Source organism: Varroa destructor, unplaced genomic scaffold (assembly GCF_002443255.2).
Source record: "Varroa destructor unplaced genomic scaffold, Vdes_3.0 BEIS01000005.1, whole genome shotgun sequence".
Lineage (NCBI taxonomy): Eukaryota > Metazoa > Arthropoda > Arachnida > Mesostigmata > Varroidae > Varroa > Varroa destructor.
The window spans coordinates 32,124,642-32,138,335 of NW_019211458.1; the positions used below are offsets into that span (position 1 = coordinate 32,124,642).

Here is a 13,694-nt window from a genome sequence, read left to right on the forward strand (position 1 = left end):
ATTTATTAGAGAATGTTTGGAATCAGTCTACTAAAGATGAACCGATGTGGTAACCCGACTTATGTCCATAAACGAACACATCATTTACTTGAGTTGAAACTAACAAGGCCGATTCATATTTCAGTTAGGACAAATCTGTCCGTGAACGCGAATTCAGAAAGGATTCCGAAATCACACCGTTCCTACAAAGACTGACGGCCCAGAATATGTTAACGGCCCTTTCGTGTTTGGATCTAATGAATCCTCTTTCAACCACCTATATTTGTTTATTCCGTATTAGGTACAGAACAAAGCATTATACAAAGTGCAGTACCATACAGTCTCCTGTTCAGGTGTCGACCGGTGTCCTAGTGAAGGGTAGCGCGATAGCAGACGATTCCCACCGAACAGTCTGCGCCAATACACACCTATGAAGCTAATTTTCGTCTGCGACTCAGCAACAATCTTACCTGATCGTTTCGTCCTGTGACATTAAGTTCAAGTGGTCTTTGCCACTCTATGCTGTCATTTGTTTAACACTGACAATTCGAATAATGAGATTTCGCAAACCGTCTCTTAAATAATTACACTCTATAGATAACCGGCCAATAACTCAACAAATAATTTAAATAAATTATTTAAATGTGAAAAAAATTACTTCTATATATTGTTTAGATACACGACTACCATCAAACCAAAAACGTTGTTAGAGAATTTTATAGAAAAAATTTAAACAATTAAGCTAGAATTAAATTACCCCGGCTTGGTCTATATATTTATTGATGAAAAGCATATATATGTATTTCTTGTCCTGCGTCAACGGGTCTAAATCATATGCGCCTGAAGCTAAGATTAACTGTTTGGCTTAGCCAATTGGCTTTCCATGGTAAGTCCTGTTGCTTAAAGGAACTCACTGCACGCGCCTTTATTCGAAGATCGTAGATGTCGATGTTACTCCATACTGATGATTATACGTATATAATATACATACGTAGTACTTGTGTTAGATATTCATGAAGAACTCAGAAGGCTTGCCTTTTTAATAACGCACACGGAAATACACGGGGCATTTTCAAATTCTTAATTAAAGTACACTAATCATCGCTTTTGCGTTTGATTGAAGCAACTTTTGTTACTTACTTGTGCCTCCTGGGATCGTAATATATTCAAATTACGTTTTCAGCATCGAGGACTACGAAATGAATATGTTCGTGGCAGTCTCATCTTTGCCGATCGACAAAATAACGCTAAGCATACACATGATTGCTGCTATTAACAGGCATCCCGTGTACAGATCCTTGTGAGCGCCTTTCCAGGGAACTTTTCTGAAAAGCTTCAGTTTCTGTAGCCATAAAGGGTACAAGCCTTTTTCAGCTCTCTGATCACCACCGCAGTTCGAGCACTTGGCCTGTGTTGCAGCTTATTTACACGTCCGAAGCCTCACCACAACGTTTACTCTGACGGCTTTCGTAAGCGTACTAAACCTGTACATAAGTTAAGCTGTAGTATATGAGGCGCGATCGTAGCTTATAGTGGAGAACCACTACGTGAGTTCGTACGATTCGTAGCTCTAAAAAACTTATATAAAGGACTACTAATTCCAGAAATTTTTTTTCTTGAACGCCCGTATTACCTGATCTATGGAAATACCAACGCCTGTGCGGGGTATCACGAACGGGCGGTCGGTACATCTCAGTTACTACACATCTCGCTGGTCTCAATGTTAATCAAAATACGAGACATTCTGCTTTGTCTTAACCGTGACGAATTCTAAATCAAAAAGCCTGGCAATCTTCGAGGCGTTCAACACTTCTAGAAGCCATCCGCACGAAGGAACTTCGAACCTTGAATCTTTCCACTAAGTACGCCGGCTAGATCCTGACAAACGGCGTTGACCGGCTCCTCAACGCATGATTTTCCCTAGAATGGTAGCAACCGCGGGCTTAGATTTTACCACCCCGCATTTGGGGCCATTTGGATACCTCCACGGTCAACAGTAATTCACTGCTTGTCTTCTTGCCCGTCGTTCAGTGCGGCTGCGGTGTCTGTACCGTCGAATGTAACGATTCTGTCCTCTGAGAGTGATACCAAGAAGGCGCCTTTTCTTTCAACACCTTGCCGTGTGGCTTAGCTCTTGTCGTTCCTTATTTTAAACCTTTTCTGCCTAAACCTCGTTTCGAAATCGGGAGCTTGCCACCTTTTGTGGTCCTCTTATCCAGCGAGTTGCTCGGAACGGCTGAGCTTGCCAAAATAGGTCCATTCGCTGTCGTTGGCTCCGAATTTGAATTGAAATGAAAACACGGAACCATAAGGAAATACTTTAAATAAATTCAAGTTGAAGGAACGCATATTTTATCTGTCTAATTATTCAAGCGCTACTGGACGAAGATGAGTCCGAGATGGCTATTCAGGATATACGTTGTTACTGATTGTAGAGTTCAATGTTCCATTATGGCAATGACAATACGCATATTGACATTGTACCTTGATGAGAAGCAGGGTAAGTGCCGCTCATCAGTTTGGCTTTCGCGTTTGATCTGAGTAAATATTTTCACTTCTCCTGGGCTTCCTGCGGTCGTTATATATCAAAATTCAGTTTCCACTATCGAAAACTACGGAAATTACTGTGATTATAATTATTTAGATAGAATTACTTACTTTAGATCGAAAATGAACTAAGCCAATATAGGTTATGAGTAAATCCTGCTGTCAGAGATCCCATGTACAAACTTCGTGTTTCCTTATCTAATAAAGGACGCTTGACTAAAATATTCAGTAGATTCCCATCACGAGAATGTGAAATTGTAACTTGAGAAAACTACGTACCACCTTTGTTCAACGTGCGGTATTCAGTGATTGAAGTTTTGCAAACAATGACTTAGTACCAGTTAGTAAGCTTAGAAACACGCCTGTATGATCGATCAAAAAGTAAAGATGTGGTAAGCATTTACCGTATGTTTTATACCTTCCCCTTTGATTTTTCTGACACTTCTCACGAACAATGTCGTATTAAACTACTCAAAGCTTTTTTTTGTGTTTTCTGCTTGCATCAATAATCCATGCTAAACCCCAATGAAACTTTGCGGATAAATCCTATAGAGTGCAAAATTTTTGGGTAGCCTTTTATGAAACGCCCACGTTAGACTGTAGATATTCTGCAGTCAATATTTCATGGTCTACATTCTTTAATGGTAAACTTTAAGAATAGAAAAAGCTCCACAACAGGTGATTCCCATTAGGGTCAAGTACCCTACTTTGTTCATTAATTGCGCGAAAAATCGTCGATCTGTATGTGAAACCCAAAGGGTTAATCAAAACTAAGCATGCTTTTTGTTTATGACAAATGATAGGTGGCAATCCATTTGATGTATTTTGTGATGTTACTTTATAAAGAATACGCAAAATACAATATACCAAAGCCTCACCTTTGGGCATCCTCATCTAATGTTTTTATGATCTAGTCTTTTTTTAGCAGACGCTTCGAAATTTTAGTTTATGTCTTTAAAGTTTCATTTGAAATTTTTTACCCACCATCATTTTCGAGCAAATAGGTCATTTCAAAATAAATCAGTCCAGTCCGGCTCACCAAAAATATTGGCGAAATAACAGCATGACATATAAATAATAAAGTGACGGAATGGCAAATCGACAGGGCACGACAGACAGCCCAGAGACTGTCTGTTACAAGCGACATGCGAATATTGTTCTATTTAGACGCTTCCTATCACCTGTCTAATAAAAAATACGTTACGTTTGGTCAGAACACGCATCATGGCAGGCCTTGCAGAATGTACTATATGCATTAAAAGAATAACTATAAAGTATCGGCTAGTTTTTGGTAATTCTACAAATTTCATTGATTAAGGTAATGAGAAAAAAATCGATTTTCTGATGAAGTTCGTGATACGCCCAAACAAAAGCTAGAACGGCCTTCTGTCTGTGAAGTAGGGTAAAAAAATGCTAGAAAAAAAAGATTTGAAAGCATTTTTGCGATGGTGGTAGAGCAGGAAGCTAGTAGCCCTAATACATTTTCATCGGATCTATAAAAGAGATCTCCTTTGAAAGAAGGACTAAGGCAGGCAAAAGATGAAATAGGACAGAAGCGGCCGCCAGCCGTCACCGCGAAAACTGCCGAATGGGTTCGCTCGTTCGAGAGCACAAGCTAATGATGTTCGTATACTTCCGTATGGACGGTAACCCGTACCGAAGGCCGACTCAGAACTATTTCGCTGAAACCATCGAACGTCCGTCACTACTGAGAAAGTCTATTCAATGAATTTGCCTCCTTTTTCTTTGGACTGCTCACGTTATGTGCGTTGTATAGTACCACCAATAACTATACAGATATATATATATGCATGCACATATATGCCTTGCAAATTATCACGAGGATCATCATCCGGCTTGGTACTGGCAAAGTAAACGCTGCGCTGAACGACATCGGACTGCGCTTGATAGAAGCTTTTGTGCTATCTAATTAACACAATTCGTCTGTGTGTTAATTACGGCGATACAGGTTGCTCTCCACCAGCCTCTCTTGAGACTTCGGTGAAGTGCAAAAGCACAATGGTGTCAAACACTGATAGAAAAACGCGATATATGTGTCGTTGCCCGACGCGGCAGTATATTATCATAGACATAAAGAGGAATGATCAGCAACCGTGTATCAATCAATGAACGAAGCTGAAACTGTGGAAGATTTCAGGGACCGTTTGTTGTTAGGAGTCACAAAAAAGGCCACAGACGGACCAAAATCTAAAGACAGACATATAGAAAGCGGTACGATGAACCTGTAACGTTCGGCGAAGTATGCGGCAATAAGACCTGTCAATGTATAACAGTAATTAATAAAATAAAATGCACTGGCGTTTTGCAATGCTACGCTTGACACTTCTTTAATTAATACTGTCGAGTACGTGGAGCATAGGTAAAAGACTAATTAATCACTCCGCCTTTGCCTGGTTTTCTCTTTTTTGATATGCATACTGAGATGCTCTTACTTTTTGCGAACACTTTTCTACATTGTCGACTCAAGCATCGAGCGTAAACAGACAAAATGATTTGTAAATCGCATACAGGATAATCTATAGCGTTTCGTCCCAATAATGACTTTGTTAATTGTTTGTGTTCGTCTATATTGCCTATCTATCAGTATTTCGTGTTTGTTGAACTCTGTTTATCACGTTTAAAGCGTACGTGCACGTAATGATTTTACTTTGCTAGGGAAAGCATGTTAGCCGATTCTCTAACCCCACTCCCTCGACTTGGCTGCTGGATGACGCGTTAAGGAGACCATATTTATATGCCCTATATTCGTGCGGATAAAAAAGTTATTTTTATATGCTCTTTCTGAGTTATACACGATTTTGATTCGTATTCACATTCGGAGGACTCGCTGGTTCCAGCTACAAGTGCAGCCTGCGTATGACCCTACGGGGAAACGTGTCGAGCAGATGGCAACGCGTGCCCCCTTTCGATAGATTGTTAGATATAAGGGTCGTACATGCGAGTTCCTCGAGGTACACCTGAACGTGACGTTCACAAACATGGGTTTTGCATAGATTGCATAAAGCAGTATACTCAACTTGGCTATTCATCTTGGCATTATAAGGCAAACGACTAACAGCTAAAGTTAGATAAAGGCCATAACGATGGGCTGAAAAAGATATCTAGAAAAATACACGAATAGTACATTGATTCAATAGACTGGTTAGGAATGTCTAGTTAGGTAAATCGTTCAATCACACAGGAGCTCACTTTTATTTAAAGCAATACGCGGCTTGCTTGTTGTCTATCCGACTTACTCACTCCCTTCTTATAAAAAAATAAGTCCAATTAATTAAGTGAGCCGCAATAAAATTAAAAAGAAATTAGTTAATCCACTAAATAAACACTACGTTCTCTGATTACCAGCCTTGATTAACAAAGACACTGAAAGCCATGTACAAGTTTTAAAATAGAAAATACTATACAAACAATAAAATGAAGTTAAGCTAACTTTTAAATTTAAAAAAAAATTAAGCAAATTAATTCGTCAGCAAAAAGAAAAAAATGTACCCTAAAAATCCAAAATTTCCCAGTTTTCGGATATAAATTGATCCATTACAGAGGCAGGAAAGAGCTCAGTGGCTTAAGTGCATGTGACATATGTGTTATCAATTAAAGTAAATTCTGTCCAATTTCAATCTATCTAGCCAATCGCTTTTTAATCTAATTCAAACACTTTTCCCTTTTAAATTGCCGCATCGTTTAAAAGCATCGATGGCTATGTGACGCATTGCAGTAACGTTACAGACTCACGTTCCGTATACCCAAACGGAGGTTGGATTATATCTGTTCTCAACACGTTGACGAGTGACTCGTCAACGGATCAACGTTTTCCCCGAGTCATGTTTGAAAGGCATTGGCTGTTACAATCGAAATTGGTCTAAATAGCATAATCCGAAACGGCATTTGAACTCACGATCACTGTAAAAGATTGGAGCGAGGCTATTTAACGTTGTATGATCGTAGAACTATCGCGTTTCTTTCTTACTGCCGTCATGAATGACGTCTAACATCTCAAAATGTGTTCAACTTTTCCTCATCTGAATCACTTACCATGTTTCATTTGCACCACAAATCGTAGCGAAAAATAATTCTCACGAATCCACGATATACCGTTATTTCTCTATTGCAAGGTTGCAGGAAGCTAGCTGCCAAGAGTTTCCCTTAAGTCATCGACCGCCAGCTGCTCCGGTATTGGCAATATTTATTTGACTAGCCGGAAAAAAAAGCTATCAAACTCACCATTGCTTATTCTACCGGATGTTGTTTACTGTTCCTTGGCTAAGAAGATGCTTATACACACACACACACACACACAAACAAGATTGCTGCTACATGGGTTCCGATCACCAGATATCAACTGCAGGTTATGTACCATTTACGGGGTGCGCAAATCTAATACGACTATGACCTGCTGTATAGTTATTAGTCATGTTAGAGCCATGAACCCTGCCGTTGTCCTTATGACAGCAATTGTTAGCGTTGTCCTGGTTGAAGCATGTTTAAAGCGTATGAGGTAAAACAAACGATACACAGATGTATCTACGTCGTTTCAGAGTATGACATCTAAACTTGTACCTCCACAGCTGCCAACAAGCACATATCATTAGAGAGATTAATCTAGATATTAAATGATCGAAATTTATGGAGGCGTCCTTTTATGTATACATATTCCTATGATTGAGCGTATCGAATATCGGTAATGACATAAGGCTTGTACGGTACGTATGTGATGCTGAGTCGATACCAAGCGGAACGCGACATGTATGGATATCGTGACAAACAGTAGACATAATAGATTCAAAGCGAACACCTATAGATTGAATTGATTTCCAATAGCCGCATCTAATTGCGACAACACTGAATGGTCGTTAGTATTCTAGGTGCTAACCGAAAATAAATACCTATCATGTCGGCGATGGCCTTTCTCGCATTCTGGATCTGATAGGAAAAAGATAAATGAAATCATCTCCTCTTAAACTCTATATTTTCACATGAATATTCCAGCAAGCCTGTCAAGGGTACTTGAGCAGTAGTGACTTTGAAAAATTGAAGCTTTCAACTACTTCAAGTATGCAGATACTATTAGAATGTATATGATCGTTTGTTGGATGTGCTTCTACAAAGAGTTGAAAACCCTAATGTGTAATTGCTTAGTAATAATATCTAACGTCCCTTACACTCCTGTGCTCTGTATCTTTAAATGCCTATGTCTTATACCTATGAAGACTTATATATATATATATCTATATACATATTACGGTCCGTGAAGATTAATTAATCTTCACGAAGAGGCTATAAACAAGTAGAGCGCGTAACCTGTATTCACTACGTGTACTACACGTACCTGCGAGGCAAATGATACATGTAACAGACAAGGTTGAAAATTGGACTCTAAGAAAAAGCTGTACGGAAATATGTTAGTAGAATTATATGCATACGTTATTCGACATATAGGAGCCGAAATTAAGGATATAATACGGCGCGACCTAGGCTAGGGTGTACGTAGAATCGAGGTGCAACTGAGCCTTTTAAGGGTGGTAAGCTCCCTACGTGAAGTAGAGTTAGGTGACAGTGTAATCGTTAAGGATAGAGGGAATTCCTTTCTTCAAGTCGTCCGATGAAGGGCACCGCCTCGAAGACTCAGAAGGGTTAGATTTTGCGGCAAAGTGCCAAAGTTGTTGTATCTATCGGTGTGTCTGTACGTGTTAACTTCCAGTAGTTCGGATGCGTACAACTTCACAAACATAAAAAGAAATAGAAATGTAGAAAGCGGTCAGATTCTCAATAAACAAATAATAATTTATTTCCATTCGTATAGGTAGTCCTAGTTACTCTACTTAGTAGATATTTTATTATCATAAGTTTCTGGTTTCCTAACAAAGCAGGCAGAGACTGTTACGGACTGAGTCACGTAGCGTTTTCTTAAACTAACAACTATTAACTGTTACTTTCCAGTACACTACGAAATTGTAAAGCGAAAGCCATGTAGACTAGTATCGTATATAGGGGCTACAGAGCATAACCAGTAAGTCGTCAGCGATATGACTATTTATGTTTGCTTTGTACCGGCTGACTCAGACAAGCACTTCAATTTCTACATACCAACACGACGATAGCGTTGCATCAAACAGTGGCGCTCCACTTCAAACAAAGCAGTCTTAAGTAGATTAGGCGCTGCCAGTGTGAGTGACAAAAACGCTATGCAGCACCTGTCTACAGCTGCGCGCAGACTCACAAGATCAATCGGGTTCTCTATGAGGTAAGCAAAAGTTACGTTGTACGTACAGTCACGTACTTATCCACATTCTCTCCCGCTTGCGCCCATTAACCCCGCCTGCACACACATACAACTAAACATAGCCCGTTTGTTAGCTCACTAACAACTACACGAAGACGAACGCTAAAAGTTACAACAATGAACAATATACAGCAGAAGAAAGGGGAATAAGTGAGCGCTGATTTGACGTGGTGCGGGGGTTTCGAGCAGACGCCAAAACGAACGACGAAATCGTTGGCTAAACACGAAGACAAAATCGCATCTACTTCTAACAGACAGAATAGCGTCGAAAAACTAATTATAGAAGCCAGTCGTAACCCAGAGTCATGAACACGCCATGGCCCAGATGTATGGACAACGATAACGGCGAAGACGGAGACGGCAGAACGAAGAAATTCAACCATTCCTTTTGTCGGATATTTGTAGTTGGCCATTTCTGTCACTCAGGCCTCTTTTTTTCAGTTAGTTTTGATGAAAAACATCGTGTGGGGCGTCTGTGCTACGCAATGGTTACAATGAGACTGTGTGTCGTGCAGATGAAATAAAGTGTTCATATCGTTATAAGTGTTTCTGGGGAACAGGAGATTGTACGTACTTGTCTTTAACGAACACTTTCCGACCTCACTCCGAGGCTAACTGTTAGTCTTAAGCCATGTTATAGTAGTTGGTTTAGCGTGGATATAATATCAGTGATTAGCATTATAGGAATTAGCACTTAAGGACTTTCGTTGCCGATGAAATAGCTGATTCGATATGTTATCCGTTGCTAAATTGAAATGTTCTACTCATTACAGATAACTACATTTTAATTTGGCCGCTAAATTAAAGACGCGTATAGAATAAAGGCGATGTATTGGTTAAAACCAAAGTAGTACCTATGCGACAGATATGGAAATGTATATACCGGACACCATAGATTTGTTCCCCCTATCGTATTTCTAAACGGGTATGCCTGCCCGTCCTTTATGTATCGAATATTTGACTCTCGTTTTTCAGTTACTTTCAGAATTTAAGGTATTTCTCTATGCTCTTACGGTACGCCACTTAACGCAGCAGAACTTTTTTTTGCCTCTACTGTTTTTACTACATCAGTACTAATTATACGTACACCGAAACCTACGCTAGTCTGCATCTAACCCACACAAAGTAACACTATTGGCACAAGCGTTAGAACATACATCCCTGTGTGATTTTATAGCCCCTGTTTGAATAATTCATACGTTCTTTATGCCAGTTGAACTTACTGAAGCCTCTTTTTCGAGTACGTTACCGGTCCCAAACTTGAAAAGATCATCAAATACGACTAGTTTGTTCGGCAAACGTTATTTAGATCCATATGAGAGCTATTTTAATGACTTAATATAAATTTAATGAAAGTTGGGAAAAACATGGAGTTAGAGCTGGGAAATCATCATAGCCGTGACATATTCATCGGGTCTTCCGGGACCTTGCCGGTGGCCGCGCTTTTGCTGCGTGTTATTCTGCACCACCCTCAGGCCCTGTTACCATGAACGCTGGACGTCCAGTACCAGCTGCACTTCTGTATAATACTTACGTTTACCTTTAAACTACAATTATACGAATATATATATATATATTTTTTTTTGTTTGTTTTCAGATAAATAATGCACGTTTCGCGCAGAAACGTTTTTATGTTAATACATGAATGCAAATGTTTAAAAACACGAACAGTTTTACCATAGCTATAAAAGGAATATGGCATTCGTTACATTGGTGAAATGACGTGAAATGGTTACGTTTGTGAAGGGTTTTTTTTCAATTATACAAGTGCGAAACACGAGTCCCATAGAATATCGTCTATAATTATGTAATCTACACACACCATCTTCATCTCCCTCCTTCCTTCTATTGAAAAATTCTCTGTTTACTATTTTGACCAACTGGATAATTGATAGACAATGTGTCTTTTTACATTAAAGGTATTATAACATATTAAAGGTATTATAGGTTAAGCTGTTCAAACGAGTCCTACGGATTATGAGGTGGACCCACTTTTGAACTACACGCCGCTAGCGGATGGAATTAAATCTAAAAGCTTGCAAGCGAAAACCGGTTAGATTTAATCCAGAAGAAATAAATCCGGAAGAAAAAAAAAATTAGTCTCGGAAATCAACGCTTAGTAGTAAGATCTTCGTTCACCGAAAATCACAGTGTTGCCGAATTTCATCAACGGTTAGTGAAAACAGTAGGCAGGAAGGTTTTACTTGAACCCAGGGTACGCAATGGTACTAGAACGAAAATTGGAGCGTTGAAAACTAGTGAGGGGGTGACCAAGTATCAGAACCCGAAGGGCAAGAACGCATTACGATAATCGGATAAGCTCTTCATGAAATCTCAGGCTGGAGTCTAGGCCAAAACTAGCATTTCACAGGTAACGTCTAACAGAATTATAACGCAGATACTGAAAATGGAAAAAGTGAGTGAACAATTGTTCCCCGTGAGTTGACTCCGGCTCAGTTCAAAATGCGTGTCGTGTATTTAATGTATAGTTTGCGGAATTTTAATTAACAAAGAGCCCGTTTTGAGCAGACGGCCACCGCAGACGAGTTTATCTTCTATCCCCAGCCAGAGAGGGACTAGCGGAAGAAATGGTTCTGTAGCAGTGGCAAGTTCGTTCGGACGTAAGGTAATGGTAGTACTTGTAATAGGGGCATTAGGGGCATATGCTACTATGAAATACCCACCGAAAATGAAACAATAGATGCAGCCGACTGTTTCGGATTCCTCAAGTGACCCATGGACCGTTGGTACGGCAATCGAAAGCGCGCGGCCCAGCTATCTCATGAAAAAAGCCAGACCTCATCTTCATCTCTCAGTTATTTTAAGGATTCAGATAATTTTGCCGGCTTTAGCTTGCTTATCTAAGTTTATCCAGAAGTTCATCTAAGTCCATGTGATCACGGGTTTTTTTCTGTTCTAAAGACGGCAACCAGTAGGCAAGCATATTCTACTATCTATAATGCTTAAGAAGTGATAAAGTTATTCAGAAGCTGCCACAAAGCTGAAAAGACATGCAAAAGTAAAGGGAAAAACTTTGGGAACATATTTAAAATTGGCTTTCTAATCCACCTAGTTTCACTCAGTTTCGAAGTCCACCGGATTCGCTTGTAACAGCCTAGCGGAAACTGAGTGAAGCTTTCAAAAAACTCGCCCGCGTTAATCTTAGATACTATAATATAGTTTTAGAAGTAATATCACCAAAATAGCCTAATAAGAAAACCAAACGCAAGCATGCATATTTGCTGTACATTACTGCTGTTAGGTCTTCCTTTGCAGAAAGTAAGTTCGTATGTTTAGCAAACTTTTATTTGGTCACGCGACTAGAAGAACGTGAGTTTTACATATGCGAATTCTATTGAACTTGAAGTGATTAATTTGCGGAGCTTGTCACAGTCTCTTTTGGACCTAGATAAGTGACTAGGTCCTGGAAGCAACTTTGAAAGACATCCACTTTCTAATGCCTGTCAATGTCTTCTGACCTAGGCGACTCATCGGTTTCATATACACCTATCAGGCACTGCAGTCGACCTCTAAAATAACTTCGAAAGAAGAATAAAGCGTTGTAAATTTGAAGGAATGGACAAACTTGAACCTTTGCTTCGGATACGTTCCCAGAACCTATACTCATCTTCCTTGTCATATTTTCGAACAAAACTTTATTATTGCTATCGGGGTAACACGGTTAAGGTTGCAACCGAAGGCAAAAAAACTCAATGTATCGGACTTCTCGTGTCGGAGTTTAAGGTATCGAGCTAAAAGCTATATTTTAAAGCGTTCCGAATTGCCATAGAGGTCAGATAACTGAGTAGCTGGTGAACCGTTGAAAACTAGAAGTAATATCGCAGCTCTTATTACGATGAAACGGAACACATACAGATCTGCTTGATAAACCAGAGACACAAGGGTATGAATCATGTTCGGTTTATTTAGCAACCTGTGCTGAGCAACAGAACTTCTCTACGAATAGAAAAAGACATGTTAATTTATGTGAAATTATGTAATACAAATTGTTTCATGGTTTTATAGTAGCCTAACGATGGTAGGCTTTTTATTGAAGCTACGCTGGTTAGTTAAGCTAATTGGTTAGCGGTCTTGAGCTTCCTAGATACGTACCCTACTGTCTGAGATGTCTGGGCTTTAACGATATAATTAGATATTCATTAAATATAATGGAGATAATAGACAGGTACCTGGGGTGCGATCTGTGCAGCAGGCAAGTTATGACTGGCATATAGCGTTAACTGACTAAACGATCCCATAAAACAGTGATTGATAATTAAATATCATGATCAAAAACGTCTTCGGTTGTCTCGTCATCAGCTCTTTTGATTGAATCGGACAAATGATGCCTGCAATCTGGGAACACACGTTGGCTTTGACCCCTATTTATTCACTACAAACATGTGGAACATTTGAATGCTTAAAAATAAAAAGTTCAGTTTCTCTTCTAAAGTACGCAATAGCTTTTCAATGGAAGCGAACCAGGTAAATGAATGCTTTAATAGGCCTACAAGCGTTTGCGAACAACTCATGTGTAAAAAACCGCTCATATCAGAACAGTATAAATGTACCTGAAATTACCAATAAAAATACCGATAAGAGCGTTTTTTTACATTATTTTTACAGTTACTCAGAGAAAATATCAATAATTTATGTGCCTTTTATTGGTGTGCAGAATGAAAGAGAGGCAGATAAAACCTTCTTCTTATGTATAAAAGTTATGGATTTCAGTAGTAATTTCGCTTTCCTAAATTTTATCACTAAGTTTATTTTTATTACAATACACTCCCGTAGTGACATAAAGGCTCATTAAGTATGCTTGATTGTGCCTGGTAAGTGGTCAATACCGCTTGAAAGTTTTCAGAGA

General features: G+C 39.3%; 1 protein-coding gene and 1 long non-coding RNA gene across 16 annotated transcripts in view; one reads left to right on the plus strand and one right to left on the minus strand.

Annotated features, from left to right (window-relative positions):
* Nucleotides 1–4,860, plus strand: part of LOC111251073 (uncharacterized) — a 5,888-nt gene extending 1,028 nt beyond the window's left edge. Inside the window, exons 3-4 of one of the 2 annotated variants that reach the window (XR_015328987.1) lie at nt 125–865; nt 1,163–4,860. This is a non-coding gene — a long non-coding RNA (uncharacterized LOC111251073). Of the gene's footprint in view, nt 1–124 lie in introns of both variants that reach the window. The other variant, XR_002673619.2, reaches the window with a different exon arrangement.
* Nucleotides 1–13,694, minus strand: part of LOC111251071 (cardioacceleratory peptide receptor-like) — a 164,171-nt gene that overhangs the window by 72,090 nt on the left and 78,387 nt on the right. Inside the window, exon 1 of one of the 14 annotated variants that reach the window (XM_086989874.1) lies at nt 8,632–8,831. The exons of the other annotated variants lie outside the window; for them this stretch is intronic. Coding sequence (XP_086846000.1) covers nt 8,632–8,653 — 22 coding nt within the window. The 5' untranslated portion in view covers nt 8,654–8,831. Of the gene's footprint in view, nt 1–8,631; nt 8,832–13,694 lie in introns of those variants that run through there. 14 annotated transcript variants of the gene reach the window in all.